Here is a 21,304-nt window from a genome sequence, read left to right as displayed (position 1 = left end):
ACCAGGGGAAAGGAGGGGGTCACCAGCTCCTCTGCCCATCAGCCTGGAGGGCTTTGGGGAGGCTGGAGGCACCCCTCATAGCTGCCCCATCTCACACATCACATCCCTGTGGGACTTCACACAGTACCCCTCACAGCTGCCCTGTCTCCCTCCAATGCCCCTCACAGCTACCCTGTTTCCCCCCCACACCCCTCAGAGCCACCCCATCTCCCCCCAGTACACTTCATAGCTGCCCCGTCTCCCTCCCACATCCCTGTGGGGCTCCCACAGTACCCCTCACAGCTGCCCCATCTCTGGCCATTCCCCTCACAGCTGCTCTCTCTTGCTGTACCCCCACCTTCCCCCTACAGCCCCATCTCCTCCCCTTGCCCTAGTCCAGTGCAGGTCCCCTAGCAGCACCCTGTCCATTTAGCCCCTCACCCTGGCCTTTGCTGCCTGGCCCTACTCTGGCCTGGGCTATTACCCGCACAAAATTCTGTTACTTACACACTCAAGGGCACCCACCTTTACCCAGTTCCTAGGGCTCAAGGCATAACCCTTTTAATTTAGGCACCCCCACCCTTTCCCAGTTCATAGGGCTCCAGGTGAAAATCACCTAACTTTACCCCTCTGTGGGCTCTGGGCTCTACTCCTCCATGGGCTCTGGGCAAATAACCTTTCCCTGTGGAGTCAGGGCTTAATCTTTTGAGGGTTTACAGGGTCTTTTACCAGTGAAAGTGCCTTACGCAGTAATATACCACTTAACCTCTGTTTATTAACAATCACCAAAACCAGACTGCACACGCTACACATACAGTGCTCACCACTCCCAATAAGACAGATGAACTTTTCTTGATGGCCAGTCAGGATCAGGTCCATCTGGGGAACTCCAGTTTCTGCAGTGTCATTGGTAGAGTATTCAGAGTAACAGCCGTGTTAGTCTGTATTCGCAAAAAGAAAAGGAGTACTTGTGGCACCTTAGAGACTAACCAATTTATTTGAGCATAAGCTTTCGTGACCTACAGCTCACTTCATCGGATGCATACTGTGGAAAGTGTAGAAGATCTTATTATATACACACAAAGCATGAAAAAATACCTCCTCCCACCCCACTCTCCTGCTGGTAATAACTTATCTAAAGTGATCACTCTCCTTACAATGTGTATGATAATCAAGGTGGGCCATTTCCAGCACAAATCCAGGGTTTAACAAGAACGTCTGGGGGGGGAGGTAGGAAAAAACAAGGGGAAATAGGCTACCTTGCATAATGACTAAGCCACTCCCAGTCTCTATTCAAGCCTAAGTTAATTGTATCCAATTTGCAAATGAATTCCAATTCAGCAGTTTCTCCCTTGAGTCTGGATTTGAAGTTTTTTTGTTTTAAGATAGCGACTTTCATGTCTGTAATCGCGTGACCAGAGAGATTGAAGTGTTCTCTGACTGGTTTATGAATGTTATAATTCTTGACATCTGATTTGTGTCCATTTACTCTTTTACGTAGAGACTGTCCAGTTTGACCAATGTACATGGCAGAGGGGCATTGCTGGCACATGATGGCATATACCACGTTGGCGGATGTGCAGGTGAACGACACTCTGATAGTGTGGCTGATGTTATTAGGCCCTGTGATGGTGTCCCCTGAATAGATATGTGGACTCAGTTGGCAACGGGCTTTGTTGCAAGGATAGGTTCCTGGGTTAGTGGTTCTGTTGTGTGGTATGTGGTTGCTGGTGAGTATTTGCTTCAGGTTGGGGGGCTGTCTGTAGGCAAGGACTGGCCTGTCTCCCAAGATTTGTGAGAGTGATGGGTCATCCTTCAGGATAGGTTGTAGATCCTTGATACTGCGTTGGAGGGGTTTTAGTTGGGGGCTGAAGGTGACGGCTAGTGGCGTTCTGTTATTTTCTTTGTTAGGCCTGTCCTGTAGTAGGTGACTTCTGGGAACTCTTCTGGCTCTATCAATCTGTTTCTTCACTTCTGCAGGTGGGTATTGTAGTTGTAAAAATGCTTGATAGAGATCTTGTAGGTGTCTGTCTCTGTCTGAGGGGTTGGAGCAAATGCGGTTGTATCGCAGAGCTTGGCTGTAGACGATGGATCGTGTGGTGTGGTCAGGGTGAAAGCTGGAGGCATGTAGGTAGGAATAGCGGTCAGTAGGTTTCCAGTATAGGGTGGTGTTTATGTGACCATCGTTTATTAGCACTGTAGTGTCCAGGAAGTGGATCTCTTGTGCGGACTGAACCAGGCTGAGGTTGATGGTGGGATGGAAATTGTTGAAATCATGGTGGAATTCCTCAAGGGCTTCTTTTCCATGGGTCCAGATGATGAAGATGTCATCAATATAGCACAAGTAGAATAGGGGCGTTAGGGGACAAGAGCTGAGGAAGCGTTGTTCTAAATCAGCCATAAAAATGTTGGCATACTGTGGGGCCATGCGGGTACCCATAGCAGTGCCGCTGATCTGAAGGTATACATTGTCCCCAAATGTAAAATAGTTATGGGTAAGGACAAAGTCACAAAGTTCAGCCACCAGGTTAGCCGTGACATTATCGGGGATAGTGTTCTTGACGGCTTGTAGTCCATCTTTGTGTGGAATGTTGGTGTAGAGGGCTTCTACATCCATAGTGGCCAGGATGGTGTTATCAGGAAGATTACCAGCAGGAGAGTGAGTTTGTGTGGGTGGGTGGGGGGGTGAGAAAACCTGGATTTGTGCTGGAAATGGCCCAACTTGATTATCATACACATTGTAAGGAGAGTGATCACTTTAGATAAGTTTCAGAGGAACAGCCGTGTTAGTCTGTATTCGCAAAAAGAAAAGGAGTACTTGTGGCACCTTAGAGACTAACCAATTTATTTGAGCATGAGCTTTCGTGAGCCACAGCTGTGGCTCACGAAAGCTCATGCTCAAATAAATTGGTTAGTCTCTAAGGTGCCACAAGTACTCCTTTTCACTTTAGATAAGCTATTACCAGCAGGAGAGTGGGGTGGGAGGAGGTATTTTTTCATGCTTTGTGTGTATATAATAAGATCTTCTACACTTTCCACAGTATGCATCCGATGAAGTGAGCTGTAGCTCACGAAAGCTTATGCTCAAATAATTTGGTAGAGTATTGAGGTCTGGCAGCTCTGATCTTTGGGGCTGCGTCCTGGAGTTGGTTCCCAAAGAACTTCCTTTTGGATCCGTTTGTATCGTGAAATTTGAGTCCTGTTTAGCTGTACCTTAACCAATCATTTTACTGAAATCTATCTAACCAATCCTAACATATTTTGACAAAATTCTCTCGACAATTATATCCCACCACCTTAATTAATTTACACCTAGCAAAAATTAATTATGTCACAGACAGAAACAATTAAAGAACCAGACAGAGACCAGACAGGTTAACAATAGGGAAGTGGGGACCATAATGACAAAACAATAAAGAAATGAGGCTTTCACAAACACAACTATTGAGAAATGATTTCTTGGCAGACAGGATGCTATTAAAGTAAGTTTTCTTTAGCCACCTTAAGATCTGTTTCTTTATCTGGTGACAGTGGGTACCATTAGGATGGGGGTCTCCTCCTTAACAGCTCGATATCACATTGTTTTAATGTAGTTTAGCTGGAATGTGAGGATGTGATTTTCTGCTTCTCAGCTAATGGCTGCTGCTGGGCTGCTCTTTTAATCTGGCTGCAGATGAAGGCCTTGTCCTTACAGGGCGGGGTGCCTGCGTGGTGACCTCTGGGTGGAGGGCGGGGTGGTGACTCACAGGGCAGGGCACAGCCCCGGCACAGCCCAGCCCAGGGCTGCACCTTGGGCTCTGTTCAGTTCCCCGTTTGCCCAGGCAGGGCTGTGCGGCCTCAGCTCCCTCCCAGCAGGACCTGGGCAGGATTTGGTCGCCCGCCCCCAGCTCACCTGGGGCATTGAGCGCTCTCCCCCTCCCCCACCCACCCCACCACTATCTGAGCCCTAGGATGCTCCCCGGCTACCTGGCTGTGAGACCTGGCAGCACCAAAGTCACCAGCTCCCAGGGACTAGAAGAGGGAGGAGCTGCCTGTGGCACTCGCTGGCCAGTGCTGAGCTCTGTGGCTGGGAGGCAGCCCAGGCCCCCTGCCCTTCATAGAATCTCAGGGTTGGAAGGGACCTCAGGAGGTCATCTAGTCCAACCCCCTGCTCAAAGCAGGACCAATCCCCAACTAAATCATCCCAGCCAGGGCTTTGTCAAGCCTGACCTTAAAAACCTCTAAGGAAGGAGATTCCACCACCTCCCTAGGTAACCCATTCCAGTGCTTCACCACCCTCCTAGTGAAATAGTGTTTCCTAATATCCAACCTAAACCTCCCACACTGCAACTTGAGACCATTACTCCTTGTCCTGCCATCAACCACCACTGAGAACAGTCTAGAGCCATCCTCTTTGAAACCCCCTTTCAGGTAGTTGAAAGCAGCTATCAAATCCCGCCTCATTCTTCTCTTCTACAGACTAAATAATCCCAGTTCCCTCAGCCTCTCCTCATAAGTCATGTGTTCCAGTCCCCTAATCATTTGTGTTGCCCTCCGCTGGACTCTTCCCAATTTTTTCACATCCTTCTTGTAGTGTGGGGCCCAAAACTGGACACAGTACTCCAGATGAGGCCTCACTAATGCCGAATAGAGGGGAATGATCACATCCCTCGATCTGCTGGCAAAGCTCCTACTTATACAGCCCAAAATGCTGTTAGCCTTCTTGGCAACAAGGGCACACTGCTGACTCATATCCAGCTTCTCATCCACTGTAACTCTTAGATCCTTTTCTGGAGCAGCCAGAGCTGTTGCATGCATGGGAGGGAACTGGGGGCAGGAGACACAAGGGTTGCATCTCCTTTGCACTGTGGCCCTTTTCGGCCCCTCTGGCAGGACTAGGGGCTGTTATTGCTCACCGCCCACCAGGGCTCCCTGAGCTACCGGCACCTCCTAGCCCTGGGGCAAGCAGCTCGAACTGGCAGGGGGACAGGTCCCCAAATGGCCCCAGAATGGAGGACAGTGCAATGGTGCTGTGAAGCCACCTCCCCTCAGTCCTGCGTGCAGGGACTCAGAAGGTGGGCCTGGGGGACTGGGGCTGGAGCGGGAGTCTGAGCACGGGGTAGGAACCCAAGGGGCAAAGGGATGCCCAAGGGCCCGTTGCAGGGGCACCACCTGGGAGCAGCAACCAGCCTGGGCTCGTGCTGCCTGGCACCACCCAAGGCCTTACCATCCGTGATGGCTTCCCATGCACTGATCTCCACGTGTCTCCGTGCCAGGCCAGGGGCGATGCCAGTGCAGGTACGTCAGCCCTGAGCAGCGCCCTGCACTGTGTGGGGGGATTGTGGGAGCTCCATCACTGGCCAGTCTTACACTCAGATCAGCTAGTTTTCCACAAGCTCTGCCCTGGACATCAGAGTGGGGCAGGGCTCTGGCCTGTGACAGGGGCTGGGGGTCAGACTAGCTGATAGCAATGGCTCCTTCTGGCCTTGCAGTCTTTGACTTGCCCCTCTAGGGCCCCCTAGGACATTGCGGGGGTGGGGAATCACCGAGGGGCAGGTGTGCCCCAATCTTCCTCTTCCCAACTCTTTGGCCCTTCACGCCCAATCAGCATCAGGCTTGTAAAGGCAGCCCCCTCCCCCCTCACCGCTGGGGAGCTGAAAAGGGCCTCGGGCAGTGATGCCTGAGGCCTGGCTATTTCTGACCCACTCTACATGCACATGAAATCTCCCCGGTTTGGCTCGAGCTCCGTGTCGCCCGCTCTCCAGTGGGCAGCACTGCTGGGAGCTTTGTGCTGCTCCTTGCAGCTGGTGACATAATCTGCACTGCTCAGTGTCCACTTCCAGCCAAAGCAGGCCAGGCTGCTTCCTTGTCGCCTTGTCACTCCCCCGCACCGCCCCAGGCCAGGCAGGCATGGGAACTTCCCATGCAGGGAAGAGATGGAAACCGAATCTGATGCCCCTGCCCGACTGCCAAGGAGTAATCCCTGGCTTCCAGCAGCAGCCCGCATGGCCCCTCCCTTGTCACCCAGCTGGGCCTTTGCAGTTTCCTTTCTCTAGCAAATGGAAAATGAAACTTAGCACATCAAAACCGGGGAAATCCTTAGCTCAGCTGCTGCTAGTTAAGGTGGACTTAGGGAGCAGCTCGAAAGTGCTCGCCCGGGTGCTCCTCTGTCCTGGATCCCACACTGGGGTGCGCTACAGGTGCCCCCCCTCCCCCAAACCCCGCAGCCAGGCTTGAAAATGCCCCTCAGCCAGGGGGCGGGAGTCGCTGTCCAGGGCAAGGAGGAACCTCACCACCACTTAACCAGCCCTTTCATAAAGGAAGGGGCCGGCCTGGCAGGCTTGCTGCTGGAGACGAAGCGCAGCGATGGGGAGGCTGCCGTGAGGTTGCAGGCAGCCAGCTCCAGGACCCCCGCTGCTGCTCTGGGGTGTCCAGACAGCAGGTGGCAGAGTGACATTAACAAGACTCTGGGCTGGGGGTTCACGTCCCCCCCACCGCCCTTCATTTGGATCTCATTGATTCCTAGATTCCAGGGCCAGAATGGACTCTGCCCTCCTGTCCAGCACAGGTCAGCAACCCTGCCCTAAACTAACCCTGAGCGCAGCTCTGCCAGCAAAGCATCAGGTCTTGCTCTAAAAATGGCCAGGGATGGAGGAGCCACCAGCCCCCTTGGTACGGTGTTCCAGTGGTTAATTACACTCTCACTCTCCCAGTTTACAGAGAGTCCCTGTGTCCCAGCCTGGGAGCATGAAACTGATACTGATGAGATCAGTGTCATAGAATATCACAGGGATGGAAAGGACCTCAGGAGGTCATCTAGTCCAACCCCCTTCTCAAAGCAGGACCAATCCCCAATTTTTGCCCCAGATCCCTAAATGGCCACCTCAAGGATTGGAACTCACAACCTTGGATTTAGCAGGCCAATGCTCAAACCACTGAGCTATCCCTCCCTCCCAGGTGGAGTGGGGGAGATAGATACTCAGGTTAGGGGCTGGCATGAAGGACAGCGCCCCCAAGCAGGGCCTAGGGGCAGCCCCCTCCCAGGAATCCCAGCAGCTGGGGATGGAGGAAGTATGTTGGGCTGCCTCTGGAACTGGGGATGAGGACCAGCCCCCAGGCTTCTCTCCAGGCCCATGCCCAGCAGGTGTCTGGTGGACAGTTCGAGTCCTGTAGCCCAGGCCACCTTAACAAGCTCAGTCTGACGCCATCCACGGGGGAGGAGATCAGCAGGGTTGGGCTGTGCCAAGGATGCTTAAAAGCAGCAGCAGCAGAGGAAGGCAGGGACAGGGAGCAAAGCAGCAGAGATGGAGCTGTACCAGGTGCCCGCCGGCTCGCTGGATGCCTGGATCGCAGAACATCTCCAGCCCAGCGAGGAATTCCGGCTGCAGGTGAAAGACACTGTCCGGAGGATCTGTGATTTTCTGAAGGAGATGTGCTTTGACGACATCAAGGTGTTCAAGACGGTGAAGGTGAGTCTGTTCTGGACCAGCTGCCGGTGTAAAAGAGCATGTCCGGGCTCCTTTGGTGCAGGCTGTCACGGAGTCCCTGGGCGATGCTCTGGAACTGCTCCCCATGAAGCCAGTCAGGACTCTGGGGCAGTCGCCTTTCTGTGAGCAGCCTGTCTTCAGGACACACAGCTCACACAGCTTCCACCTTCCTGGGTCTGACCTCGGAGCATTCAGCATCCTCTGCCCCTCCGTGCGCTTCCCCCAGCGAGTCCGCTCAGGAGGGGCTCCTGGGGAAGCCAGAGGGTCCTGACCCCCAACTTCGCAGTCAGACGTGACTCTCAGCCAGCCAGTAAAACAGAAGGTTTATTAGACGACAGGAACATGGTCTAAAACAGAGCTTGCAGGTGCAGAGAACGGGACCCCTCAGCTGGGTCCATTTTGGGGGGCAGTGAGCCGGACAACCACGTCTGCACTTCACTCCATGTCCCAGCCAGCCCCAAACTGAAAACCCCCTCCAGCCCCTCCTCCTCTGGGCTTTGTTCCTTTCCCGGGCCAGGTGGTCACCTGATTCCTTTGTTCTCCAACCCTTCAGCTCTCACCTTGCAGGGGGGGAAGGGCCCAGGCCATCAGTTGCCAGGAAACAGGGCATTGGCCATTCTCTGTGTCCAGACTCCTGCACACACCTGCCCTCTAGGGCTCTGCAATGATCATACACCCTTACTCCACCCCCTAGATACTTAAGAACTGCCTAGGGGAAACTGAGGCACCCCCACACTATTCAGAGGAAACATTAAGAACAGTCCCACTTCGTCACACAGGCGAAAGTCTGCGTGCCTACGCTGTGATCAGGGCAAGCCTAAACCACCAGCCAAGGGATGCCGAAGGGGGTTCCCACTTACCGCTGGCTGCAGGGGGCATTATCCAAAATCCGCCCTGGCTTGCCAGTGGGGTCAGGTAGGAACATAGGAGTTGCATTGTCAGGTCAGAGCAGTTTTAGCCCAGTAACCTGTCTCTGACACTAACCGACACCAGCTGCTTCAGAGGAAGGCACAAGAGCCCACTTCGTGGACAATTATAGAATTATTTGCCTATAGGGGAAGTTTCTTTCTGACTACGGGCTGTTAGTGGTCGGTTTATGCTCTGAAGCATGAGGGTTTGTCTCCCATGGACATTTCCCTTCCTGCCGAAAACAAGTAGGGATGTTCTAGTTATCCTTCCAATGTCTAATCCTGCGGAGAGGGCTGAGAAGCTCATGGCCTCTTTGAGCGAGTTCCACAGGTTAACTATATGCTGGGTCACAAAAAATACCTTTGAGCCGTTTTAAATGTGTTGCCTTTTAATCTAGCATTATTAGACATCCAATTTTTCTTCTCTGAATCAATGGCTCTCAACCTTTCCCCTGTTGGGTCACGACCTTGTAATCAGCACTCCCTTTACCAAAAACAGGACAGGAAGTTTGCAAAACCTCTCCTCAGTCCCATTTATTACCTCCAGAAAAATTACACTAAAAGAGAGTTATTGAGATTGCAACTCAAACATTAGGAAATGCCAGAGGGAAGGTGGCCTGTTTAACCTTAATTCAGCCCCATTGTGCATATGTATTACAATACAGGCTTTAATTACGTGATCACATATTATTTTTTCCATGGGACCCTGCTTCATTCAGTGCACAGGGTGGACTTGTTCTACGGGTGAATCAGGGCCAGGTAGTGAAGGAGACTGTTGTCTGTAGGACCCCTACAGACTTTGCAGCAGATGGAAAATGTGCAATGAATGGGGCAGGGGGTTGCAGAGAGAGAAAGGAAGGTCTCCTGGGTAAGACAGTTGAATGCTTCCCTGGAGAACTGGAGTCTATCCCTGCCTCTGCTACTGAGTTCCTGTGTCATGCTGGGCAAGTCACTTAACCCAAACTGTTCCCAAAGTGTGCATTCTTCATTTTTGGGGTGCCCAACTCAAGCCCTGGGCTCTGATTTGCAGAAGTGCTGAGTGCTCACAGCGGCGACTGAAGCCAACGGGAGCTGGGCTTTGTCCGTACAATGTTCTGTATAAATGCTATGTTATCTGTGGGGCTGGCCAAACTCTGACACATCTGTACTGCGCACGTGCAAAGGGAGATATTTCAAAGGTTCTTAGTTTGGTCAAAGTTGGGTGGATTTTGACGGGCATGGCAAAAGGCGTAAGGCAAAAGGCTTATCCCTGAGACGCAGGCCACCCTGCTGCCAAATTTCAAGTCTCTGCCCCATAGCGTACGTGGGGGGCGTGATCAGAATGGGATGCGGGGGGAGGGCACCCCAGCAGTGTACACTGCAACACTGGATTCAATATTTCCTATCCCATCCTAACACTTCTGGTATGTTTCTGGCTGCCCAGGAGGGGCCGTTGTGCCTGAGGGGTGACCTGGCTGAGTGGGTGCAGGGGCACAGCCCCCATGCGGCTCAGCGCCCTGGGGTTGTTGAGAGGGCAGCGCAGTGAGCAAATGCTTCTGTTCCGTGGCAGGGCGGCTCCGCGGGGAAGGGGACAGCCCTGAAGAACAATTCGGATGCAGATCTGGTCCTTTTCCTCAGCTGCTTCTGCAGCTACCGGGACCAGCTGGAGAACCGTGCGGCTGTGCTTGACACCATCAGGCAGAAGCTGAACCAGTGCCGACAGACCATCGCCTTCAGCATTGACGTGGAGGTTTCCCAGCCAAAGGAGAAGGGCACCTGCCCGCGCTCGCTCTCCATCATCATCCAGTCAAAGAGGAGGCGGGAATCCATCGAGGTGGACGTGCTCCCAGCCTATGATGCCTTAGGTAGGGACTGTATCCCTGCCCCTCAGCTCGGCCTCCAGGGATCCAGCAGGTTTGGGGGTACCCACTCCCCTCAATGTCCCCAGGGCTTATCCTGACAGAGCTCATGGAAATGAAGGTGCAGCCTGTGTATGGGACACGGGAATAGCCCAAGGCCCATTGGGACAGGACTCCCCTCAGATCTGTGTGGTGACCCTCCCTCCCCTCTCTCCCACAGGGCAGGTGACTCCTGGCAGCAAACCTTCCCCCCAGGTCTACGAGGATCTCATTCGGACCAGAGCCAAGCCTGGTGAGTTCTGCACCTCCTTCACCGAGCTCCAGAGGGACTTTGTGAAGCGTCGCCCGGCCAAGCTCAAGAACCTGCTGCGGCTGGTCAAGCACTGGTACAAAGAGGTGAGGTGCCCTGCCCTGCCCCAGTCACTGATACCCCCCTTGCTCCTTCTCACCGGGCCACCAGCCCTGGGGGTTACCATTGTATGTTAATGCAGGTTCAGATGGAGAGCTCTCCCGGCAACCTCCCACACCTTAAAACCCCCTGGAATAAAGCTACTCACTGGAGCCCCTCCACCTGCCAGGGCTGCTCAAGTCTTTCCAGAAGATCACTTTGCTTCCCATTATTTTGCTCCCAGGAGATGGTGGTCATCTCAGCTTAGGCTGGTCTTTCCTAGCTCACTGCTCTCCTGGATGCTCTTGGGTTGGGCTCTGGCGGCTGGGTTCAATCATCCCGTCAAAGGGCCCCAGGTGTCGCTGGAGGCAGGCAGGACACTGGACTAGATGGATCTTGCCCCTGATCCAGTCTCGCAAGTTTGCTGAGTCCCTCTCTAGCAGTCCCAGAATATCTGTCCAGATCACTGGTCCCCAAACTGTAGGGTACACCCCACCAGGGGTACACAGAGGAACATTAACTGTGGACATGGCAGGGCCTGGGACAGCCTCCACAGAGGGCATGGAGGGAGCGCCACCCAGCCCCGCTCTGCCTCCAGCTCTGCCCCCAACCCCATGGCTATGCTCCTGGCCGCAGCACCAGCCACAGCTCCGGCCATGGCCTTCGCCCCCGGCTCCCAGTTCCCACATGCGTGCAGACAGATTACATTACAGTTAAGGGGGGCGCGACATGAAAAGTTTGGGGAGCACTGGTTTCGATGGCTTCGGTCACTTTCAGGCAAGCGCTCACAAGATCTTCTGATCATGAACTGGACCAGAGGTTAAACAACAGAATCGTTGACCACACTGAACAGTCTGATTGGGAAACAGATTCCATTAAAAATCATTCAAAAACAAAACGACAATTAATATAGCAATACAGATAGATATAAATTCCTCATTGGAACTAAATTCTGTAGCTTCATGACAAACACACACTCAAACATCCAGTCTCACATCTCTCGTCCTCTAATCGCAGGGCAAGCAACTGCACAAAGAGCAAATTTCAGATTATGATTTCACGACCTATTTGCTGCTCACTTGAGTGGAAATTACACTAGCCTGTCAAATGACACTTTACAGGGTTGGGGGAGAAGGATTTTCTTTATCCTAATAAACACCTGAAATGATTCAGTGCCTGATGCCACAGCCTGTGGGGACTTCACAACGGCAGTGGGAATAAAATGTGGAGCCTTCTGTTTCAGAAGCACGGACCTCTGCCACCTGAGCTAAAGGAGAATCCCCACCAGATGTTAGCAATATAGGGCCTTGACACACAACAGAGCAGGTCTGATTACATGCTCTCTCTCTCTCTAGCTAGTACATTACATCCTGGCTCCCATTCTCTGGCCACTGCTCAGTAGTTGAGTGTTGTGGTGAGCACAGGACATGGGCTGGGGAGAGGTAGCGGGAGGTCACCCACCTGACCATGCAGCAAGAGGGATTTGAGGGCCCTGTACCCCCACCCCATCCCGTGTCTCAGGCCGGCTTCCCCCCATCTCCTTAACAGCTTTCCAAGACGACGTCGGGCTTGCCCACCAAGTACGCCCTGGAGCTGCTGACCATCTATGCCTGGGAGAGCGGCACCAAGGGGGCGGAGAACTTCAGCACGGCCGAGGGGTTCCGCACGGTGATGGAGCTGCTGTGCCGGTACCAAGAGCTCTGCGTCTACTGGACCGAGTTCTACGATCTCCAGTCCTCCGTGATAGGGCCCCATGTCAAACGGCTGCTGCGGGAGCCGTGGTGAGACCCCTGCATCTGCTCCTCTCGTCTCTGCGCGGCTCGCTCACGTCCAGCTGCAGCTCGGCCTTCCTTCCTGCGTGGGAGGGAGGCTCTGTCCTACCCTGGGACACCCGAGCAGAGAACTGGCAGCTCTGCTCAGCATCTCTCAGCCCTGCCACCCCAGAGGCCCCTGCGGTTACACTCAGCACCAGCCAAGCAATACGGCCATCCCAGCACGCGCTGCGCCACGTGTAGCCAGGTTGCCTCTGGGGGCGTTCGCCCAAGGGGAGCCCTGGCCCCATGGAGCTCACCGGCCAAACCCCATTAACTGAAGGGGGCAGGATTCCACCCGGCAGCACCCGTATGAGCAAGAAAGGGTTGGGGGCTCACAGCCTGGCACAGGTCTGTCCCCACTCCTCCACTGTTAGCCTGTGCCTCAGTTTCCCCCAGGGGCATGGTGGGGATGACGACACTGACAGGGTGAGGGCTCGCAAATGAGTGTGTGTGGTACCCAGCAACACCCCTGGGCTGGCATTAGAGTGCAATAGTACCACAGGGACTAGGGCAGCGGCTTCTCCAGCCCCTCAGCTGCCTGCACACTGGCTCTTCCAGGGTGGGTGACACCGACCATACTCACCCTCCACCATTGCCCCATCCCCAAGCCCCTGGGATTCCGGCTCCAGCCGGCCAAGCCTGAGACTCCCTCCTCCAGCTCCCCTCCGCACCCCAGGGCCCTGCCTGAGCCGGGGCAGGCACCGTCAGCAGCAGGCAGCTGGGATGTGTCAGCAGCCTGGACGCAGAGCAGGGCCTGGCTCACGGGGGAGAGGGAGCGGGCTGGGGCAGACAGCAGAGCCACTGGCCACATGGGCAGGTGGCTCAGCCCAAGAGCCATCGACAGAGAGAATCCATTGTGTTCACAGCCCCGTGATCCTGGATCCAGCCGACCCGACGGGAACCTTGGGGCAGGGAAAGAGCTGGGACCTGCTGGCGAGAGAAGCCGCAATCTGCCGGGACCAGCTGTGCTGTAGGAACAGCCTCGGCCCCATCCGCTGCTGGGACGTGCAGGTACCGACGCCTCTCGGGGTCCCTTCCCACCCCCGCCTGTGATGAGCTCGTCACTGAGCCTCCGGAGCATGGAGTAGCCGGGTAGCTCCCCTCATGGCTCCTGCTCCTGCCCCACTCACCACAGCTGCCCCTGCTGGGAAAGGCTGGGGCTGGCCTAACTGGGAGCTCCCCGCAACAGCCAGTGCCCCCCTCCGCTCCCCACAGCACCCCCTGCTGGGAGAGGCTGGGCCTGGGGTAGCCAGGGCCTCCCCCCACAGCCAGCATTCCTGCCCCCTCCCCACAGCACCCCCTGCTGGGGAGGCTTTGGCTGGCGTAGCTGGGAGCTCCCGCACAGCCAGCACTTCTGCCCCCTCCGCACAACACCCCCTGCTGGGAGAGGCTGGGGCTGGAGTAGCTGGGAGATCCCCCTCCCCCCACAGCCAGCGCTTCTGCCCAGCTCCCTGCTACAGAATCTGATGGGCCCAGAGCTGTGGGAAACGATTGTGTTGAGATTCCACTCCCCAGCAGAGGTTCCTCTGCCGCGTGCCATTAGACGTTCCCCGCTGCCCCACCTGGGCTGTCCGACCCCCACCCATCCCCATCTCCTTGTCTCTCTTCCAGCCAGCCAGACCCATGCAGGTGACGGTGAAGCAGCTCTCAGGGGTCAGCCAGGACCTGGGGCTGAGCCCCTACACGACCATCTGGGAGATTAAGGAGGAGCTCGAGCGTGCCTGGGACATCTCTCCCTTCATGCAGCGCCTGACCCTGCAGGAGCCTGGCCTGGGAAACCAGCTGCTGCTGGACGATCAGACCCTGGCATCACACGGCATCTTCTACGACACCACGGTTCTGATGCTCACGACCGAGCCCCAGTGGATGGAGATCTTCGTGAAGGACCATAACAGCAGAACCCTGCTCTATGGTGTCCGCGCCAGTGACACCGTCCTGGGCCTGAAGAAGAAGATCGAGGATCGCACGGGTGTCTCCACCAGCCAACAGCGCCTGACGTTCAACAGCAAAGAGCTGCAGGACGACTGCACGCTCGCCCATTACAGGATCCGGAGCAAGAGCACCATCTACCTGCTTCTGCGCCTCAGGGGTGGGTAAGATGCTCACTGGGTCACCGGGACCTGCACCTTCATGGGCAGGCGTCTGCTGTGTCCCCAGCCAAGAGAGCAGCACAGTGGGCTATGTTTCCCAAGAGCCTTTGCATGATAATTCAGGGCTTTGCTAATGTGCCCCTGTCACCTTAACAGTGAAATATAATATCTCACTAAAAGGTGACAGAGGGCCAGAAAGAGTGAATTAACACACAGACTGACCTGACCCATGGCCGAACTCTAAAGACTTGTTAGGAAGATATGTGAATGAATAGAGCTTTGAAATGCAAGCCTGCCTTGTTAGAAGGGTAGCTGTTTGCTCAGGTCTTGTGATGGAAGCAAACAAGTCTTGTCTATTGCTGTAGCTTTGATTCAAAGATCAAAAAAGAGATTTTAACATTTATGATGACACTTGAGTGAAATAGTATTATTGTCTGTATGTCTCTTTGAAGGTTGTGATAAACTGTATATGAACCATTTAATGGATAAATTACACTATGCTAATTGCCAGGATGGTTGGGAGACAGAAGATTAAGCTTATTCTCTCAGGCCAAGAGGCTGGTGGAAAATGTATAAAAACCCTGGGACACCATCCTGTTTTAACTCAGATCTGCTTTGGGTTTCAAGAAGGGGATACCCTGAGCCATAAGGATTGGGATCCCCAGTCACTGACTGGAGTCACCCCATGGACATTGGACTATACCTAAAAGGACTTTTAGACACTACAAACTCATCTCTGATATGTTTCTGAACCTCAAGAATTGAATTCAAGTCTGTATGCATATTGATCTTTTAACCAACACACACTCTCTTTTCTTTTTAAATAAAGTTTAGTTTAGTTAACAAGAATTGACTGTAGCGTGTATTCTGGGTAAGATCTAAGTTATAACTGGACATGGGTATGTGGCTGATCCTTTGGGGTTGGAAGAACCTTTTCTTTTTTTTGATGAGATAAGATTTTCAGTAATCATCATCATATCTGACCTGTGTGTCTGGACAAAGGCCTGAGGCTGGACACTTTAAGGGAACTGCATTGTCTGGACTTCTGAGTAACCAGTGAGGTAATACAGAAGCTGCTTTGTGCTGGCTTGGTAAATCTAAGAATTGGAATATCCACCAGCTTTTTGGGGTTTGTTTGCTTTTCACCTCAGCTGGCTCCCACGGGCACCATCGTTACACCCCCACGTTCCAGAATCGGCACCACATCCTTCTGTAGTGCAGGCTGTCCCCACACCTCCCGCTGCAGCTCCTGGGAGCTGTTTCCCCCCTGCTCCGCAACCCTTTCGCGATGTACTGCCCCCAGTGCAGAGCTGGGTGCTGGGCGCCCACCAGACATTGTTCATTAGTCCCGTTGTTGTAGTCCCCTTCCTCCTCCCTGTCCCAACTCCACTGCTGTGTGTCACCATCTCTGTTGTTGTGTCATGCCAAATCCCAACCGACGTTTGCCACTTGGAATCTGAAATAATAAGCTTCTGCTAATCCCGCCTCCTGGGTGTTCTGTCCATGGGATATGGGTCCCGCCTGCCCTATGAATACAGCCGGGCGTCTAGGATTCAGAGATTCTTTCACTGAGATCATTCGGTCTGACCTCCTGTGCCACACGGGCCTGAGACCTGCCCCACAATAATTCCTGCAGCAGATCCAGCAGCAGTTCTGTGACCGGGTCATGGCCCCCTCATCCGACCCAGCTACAGCAAACTCAGCTGAGTTGTCTCCCCCAGCAGCTTTGTTCAATGCACACAACCCCGCCGGCTGCATCAGGCCCCCCCACATGTGCTATAATACATATTTTGCTTACTGTATTTTTCACTCCATGCATCTGATGAAGTGGGTTTTAGCCCGCAAAAGCTTATGCCCAAATAAATTTGTTAGTCTCTAAGCTGCCACAAGGACTCCTCCTTGTGAGTGACTCTCAATCAGCATTTGCATTGCAAACCAATTGCTGAGAACCCAGGAGAATAGGGTTAGGTCATTTTTGCTGCATTCCCTGAAATCAATTTATTCCTGGACTTGTTTGGGAACAAACGGAGCCTGGATTTTTTCTTTCTTTCTAATAACAAGAAGTGCTCTGCGTTAGATGCGCTGAAATACTGAGAGCACCTTCTAGATATCACCGGCTCATTGGCTAATGACAGACAAGAGAAAGCTCGGCTAGAGGTCATATCTGTTGGATAATGTGGTATATTTGGGTGTTTTGTTAACTGCTTTTGATTTACAAAGGGAGGAATAAGGGGAACAGAGAGAGATAAGGCTGCGAAAGAGAGAATTAAACAGAAGCAAGGAGTGTGATGGATTCTTTTTCACTGGCAATTTTTAAAACAAGAGTGGATATTTTTCTAAAGGATCTGCTCTAGTTCAAAGGAGAATGAATTCAGGGAAGTTTTCTGGCAGGAGGGCTGTCATAAATATAAAGGGAAGAGTAAACCCCTTTAAAATCCCTCCTGGCCAGGGAAAAGCTCCTCTCACCTGTAAAGGGTTAAGAAGCTAAAGGTAACCTCACTGGCACCTGACCAAAATGACCAATGAGGAGACAAGATACTTTCAAAAGCTGGGAGGAGGGAGAGAAACAAAGGGTCTGTGTGTCTGTCTATATTCTGTCTTTGCCAGGGATAGACCAGGAATGGAGTCTTAGAACTTTTAGTAAGTAATCTAGCTAGGTACGTGTTAGATTATGATTTCTTTAAATGGCTGAGAAAAGAACTGTGCTGAATATAATAACTATTTCTGTCTGTGTATCTTTTTTGTAACTTAAGGTTTTGCCTAGAGGGGTTCTCTATGTTTTGAATCTAATTACCCTGTAAGGTATCTACCATCCTGATTTTACAGGAGGGATTTCTTTATTTCTATTTACTTCTATTTTTATTAAAAGTCTTCTTGTAAGAAAACTGAATGCTTTTTCATTGTTTTCAGATCCAAGGGTTTGGGTCTGTGGTCACTTATGCAAATTGGTGAGGCTTTTTATCCAACATTTCCCAGGAAAGGGGGGGGTGCAAGTGTTGGATCTTAAGAACAATCCTCCCAACACTTGCACCCCTCCCAAGCAAATTAGGGCATGTCCTTTCCCTTTGGTTCTTGAGTCCAGCAACCCAAAAATCACCTAAAGTCCCAAGACCCAAAAATCCCTGTCCTTGGTCAGGGCAGCCCCAGAGTTCAAAAGTTTATCTGCAGAGTTTTACCTCCCAATCTAGGAGGAGATTGGAGGGGGGTTAAGGGGCACCTTAGGTGGTCCAAAGCTGCTGGCCCCACCTCTCCATGGGGCTCCGCTCTGCCAGCCACCCCATGAGCTGCTCTAGCCATCCGACAAACTGCTCTGCTTCACCAGCTGCTCTGCTCTGCTCGCTGTCCCGCAAACTGCAATGCTCTGCCAGCCGCCCCGCAAACTGCTCCACCATATATTTTCAAAAAAAGAAAAGGAGTACTTGTGGCACCTTAGAGACTAACCAATTTATTTGAGCATAAGCTTTCGTGAGCTATAGCTCACTTCATTGGATGCATAAAGTGGAAAATGCAGTGAGGATGTTTTATACACACAGACCATGAAAAAATGGGTGTTTATCACTTCAAAAGGTTTTCTCTCCCCCCACCCCACTCTCCTGCTGGTAATAGCTTATCTAAAGTGATCACCCTCCTTACAATGTGTATGACAATTTGTGCCATTTCCAGCACAAATCCAGGGTTTAACAAGAACGTCTGAGGAACGGGGGGGGGGGAAACAAGGGGAAATAGGTTACCTTGTATAATGACTTAACCACTCCCAGTCTCTATTCAAGCCTAAGTTAATTATACCCAATTTGCAAATGAATTCCAATTCAGCAGTCTCTCGCTGGAGTCTGGTTTTGAAGTTTTTCTATTGTAATATCGCAACTTTCATGTCTGTAATCGTGTGACCAGAGAGATTGAAGTGTTCTCCAACTGGTTTATGAATGTTCTAATTCTTGACATCTGATTTGTGTCCATTTACTCTTTTACGTAGAGACTGTCCAGTTTGACCAATGTACATGGCAGAAGGGCATTGCTTGCACATGATGGCATATATCACATTGGTAGATGTGCAGGTGAACGAGCCTCTGATAGTGTGGCTGATGTTATTAGGCCCTGTGATGGTGTCCCCTGAATAGATATGTGGATACAGTTGGCAACGGGCTTCAAAACCAGACTCCAGCGAGAGACTGCTGAATTGGAATTCATTTGCAAATTGGATACAATTAACTTAGGCTTGAATAGAGACTGGGAGTGGTTAAGTCATTATGCAAGGTAACCTATTTCCCCTTGTTCCCCCCCCCCCCCCGTTTCTCAGATGTTCTTGTTAAACCCTGGATTTGTGCTGGAAATGGCCCACCTTGATTATTATACACATTGTAAGGAGAAAAGGAGTACTTGTGGCACCTTAGAGACTAACCAATTTATTTGAGCATGAGCTTTCGTGAGCTACAGCTCACTTCATCAGATGCATCTGATGAAGTGAGCTGTAGCTCACGAAAGCTCATGCTCAAATAAATTGGTTAGTCTCTAAGGTGCCACAAGTACTCCTTTTCTTTTTGCGAATACAGACTAACAGGGCTGTTACTCTGAAACCTGTCATTGTAAGGAGAGTGATCACTTTAGATAAACTATTACCAGCAGGAGAGTAGGGTGGGGGGAGAGAAAACTTTTTGAAGTGATAAACACTCATTTTTTCATGGTCTGTGTGTATAAAACATCCTCACTGCATTTTCCACTTTATGCATCCGATGAAGTGAGCTGTAGCTCATGAAAGCTTATGCTCAAATAAATTGGTTAGTCTCTAAGGTGCCACAAGTACTCCTTTTCTTTTTGCGAATACAGACTAACACGGCTGCTACTCTGAAACATATATCTTCAGGCTCCCCCACTACTTAACACAACTGTTAGGCGGCTTATTCCTTCACCCACTTACTTCCCTGGTCCTTCTCGCTTGAACAGAGAGCAACAATACCCGAAGTCCAAACGTGCAAACAATTCAATGTTTATTGGGGTGAACTTCCAGCAAGCATGATTCCAGTTTCCTTCCTTAGTGTCCCCCTTCCCAGCTCTGACACCACAGAGCCTTACACCTGTGTCCCTGTTCCCATTCCTGCCCTTAGCCAAACATGATTCCAATTTCCTTACCCCCATTCCCTGTTCCCATTTCCCCCTTTAGCAAAACATGATTCTAATTTCCCCCCCCCACACACACACTCACTTCCTGATTATATAGTAAAACTTGAGTTCTGCTTAACTATACCTTAACCAATCATTCTACTGAAATTTAACTAATCAATCCTAACATATTGTAATATGATTAGCTAACCAGTTATATCCCACCACCTTAATTAGTTTACACCCAGCAAAATTAATTATACAGCAGACAGAAACAATCACAGAACCAGACAGAGACCATGCCAATAAACAATAGCAAAGTGGGAACTATAATGACAAAACAATACAGAAGTGAGGATTTCACAACTACATCTATAAAGACATAAGAGTTTCCCAGCTGTGTCTATTGATAAGTGAGTTCTTACCAGGCAGAAAACTATCAACCTAAATTTCCTTTTACATCTTCTAGGCACTTCCCTTTCTCTGGAGGGGATAGGCATTATCAGGACAGGGTTGTATTCCTAACAGCCCAATAGCATCTTCTTTCAATGTGACTAGTTTGGAATGTGAGGATGTGACCGGTCGCTTCCCAGCTTATGGCTGCTTCTGCTGCTTAGCCAAAGAACCTAAGAACAGGGCCTCAGACTGTCACAGTAAGAGAAGGACCTTACACTAGCAGACAGTGATTTTGATTCTTTCTTTTATACCTCAATAACTAGCCAAGTGATAAGAATACACTTAAATTCTTAGAGTACAGGCCTTTACATCTATATCCTAACAACAACACTCAGTGATTTCAGCTCTTAGTAAAATTAGCTCTTTTGTGATTTCAGCTTGTAGTAGGGGAGCCTTAGTACTGGTGCACCATTGGCCCAAAGTGAATCCAGCTCAACAGCCTGTAATTAGACTCCTAATGAAATCAAAATTAGCTCTGATATTCCACAACGGAAAGAGAAGGCAATACAGTTAACATGTAGGACCCATACCACCACATATTACTATCTAACCCCAACCTCTCTCAATTCAAAGAGTTTTGGAACCCGTGTTCCTTGTCCAGTGAGTGCTACTTAGTTGATGGCGAGTCCCTCCATCATAACAAAAGTCCAAGTACAGTTCCACTGTCCTTGATTCCCATAATCAGGGTAATAACATTTTATTCTTCCAATAACAGAGACACTGGGGATCCCACAGCAGCCAGAGTGACCATTTGGGCAGCTATGGCCTCATTCTAGGCGGGGTGAGTGTGCCTATGCAAATGAGATCCGCCCCTGAAGTTCTTTTCCACAACTTGCCACACCTCACCACCAGATGTCAGGGTGGAGCTCATCCTGACTCTGCTTACATGAATAAATCTTTAGATTTTAGATTCTAAAGGACTGGCAACAGCGTGATTTGTGGGTAAGATCTGATTTGTATATTGACCTGGGTCTGGGGCTTGGTCCTTTGGGACTGGGAGAACCGTTTTTCTTTTACTGGGGTATTGCTTTTTATAACCATTTGTCCCCATAATGAGTGGCACTGGTGATGATACTGGGAAACTGGAGTATCTAAGGGAATTGCTTGTGTGACTTGTGGTCAGCCAGTGGGGTAAAACCAAACTCTTCTCTGTTTGGCTGGTTTGGTTTGCCTTGGTGTGCGTAGAAACCCCAGCCTTGGGCGGTAACTGCCCTGCTTTAAGCAATTTGTCCTGAATTGGCACTCTCAGTTGGGTCCCACCAAGGGCA

At 51.3% G+C, this 21,304-nt stretch overlaps 1 protein-coding gene across 1 annotated transcript; it reads left to right on the top strand.

Moving 5' to 3' along the window:
- Positions 1–7,214: 7,214 nt before the first annotated feature.
- On the top strand, positions 7,215–15,339 carry LOC125640044 (2'-5'-oligoadenylate synthase 1). Its single transcript, XM_048858107.2, has 6 exons — positions 7,215–7,427; positions 9,903–10,197; positions 10,412–10,587; positions 12,128–12,360; positions 13,260–13,404; positions 14,005–15,339. Exons 1-6 carry the CDS (start codon positions 7,263–7,265, stop codon positions 14,488–14,490), a joined length of 1,500 nt encoding a protein of 499 aa, XP_048714064.2. The 5' UTR covers positions 7,215–7,262; the 3' UTR covers positions 14,491–15,339.
- The last annotated feature ends 5,965 nt before the right edge of the window (positions 15,340–21,304 follow it).

This window comes from Caretta caretta, chromosome 7 (assembly GCF_965140235.1).
Source record: "Caretta caretta isolate rCarCar2 chromosome 7, rCarCar1.hap1, whole genome shotgun sequence".
Taxonomy (NCBI): Eukaryota; Metazoa; Chordata; order Testudines; family Cheloniidae; genus Caretta; species Caretta caretta.
This window is presented reverse-complemented; position numbering and strand designations above follow the sequence as displayed.

Coding starts and splice junctions, on each gene's coding strand:
- LOC125640044 (XM_048858107.2), top strand. CDS start 7,263: ATGGAGCTGTACCAGGTGCCCGCCGGCTCGCTGGATGCCTGGATCGCA. Junction 7,428..9,902: donor AGGTGTTCAAGACGGTGAAG/GTGAGTCTGTTC, acceptor GTTCCGTGGCAG/GGCGGCTCCGCGGGGAAGGG. Junction 12,361..13,259: donor CGGCTGCTGCGGGAGCCGTG/GTGAGACCCCTG, acceptor TTGTGTTCACAG/CCCCGTGATCCTGGATCCAG.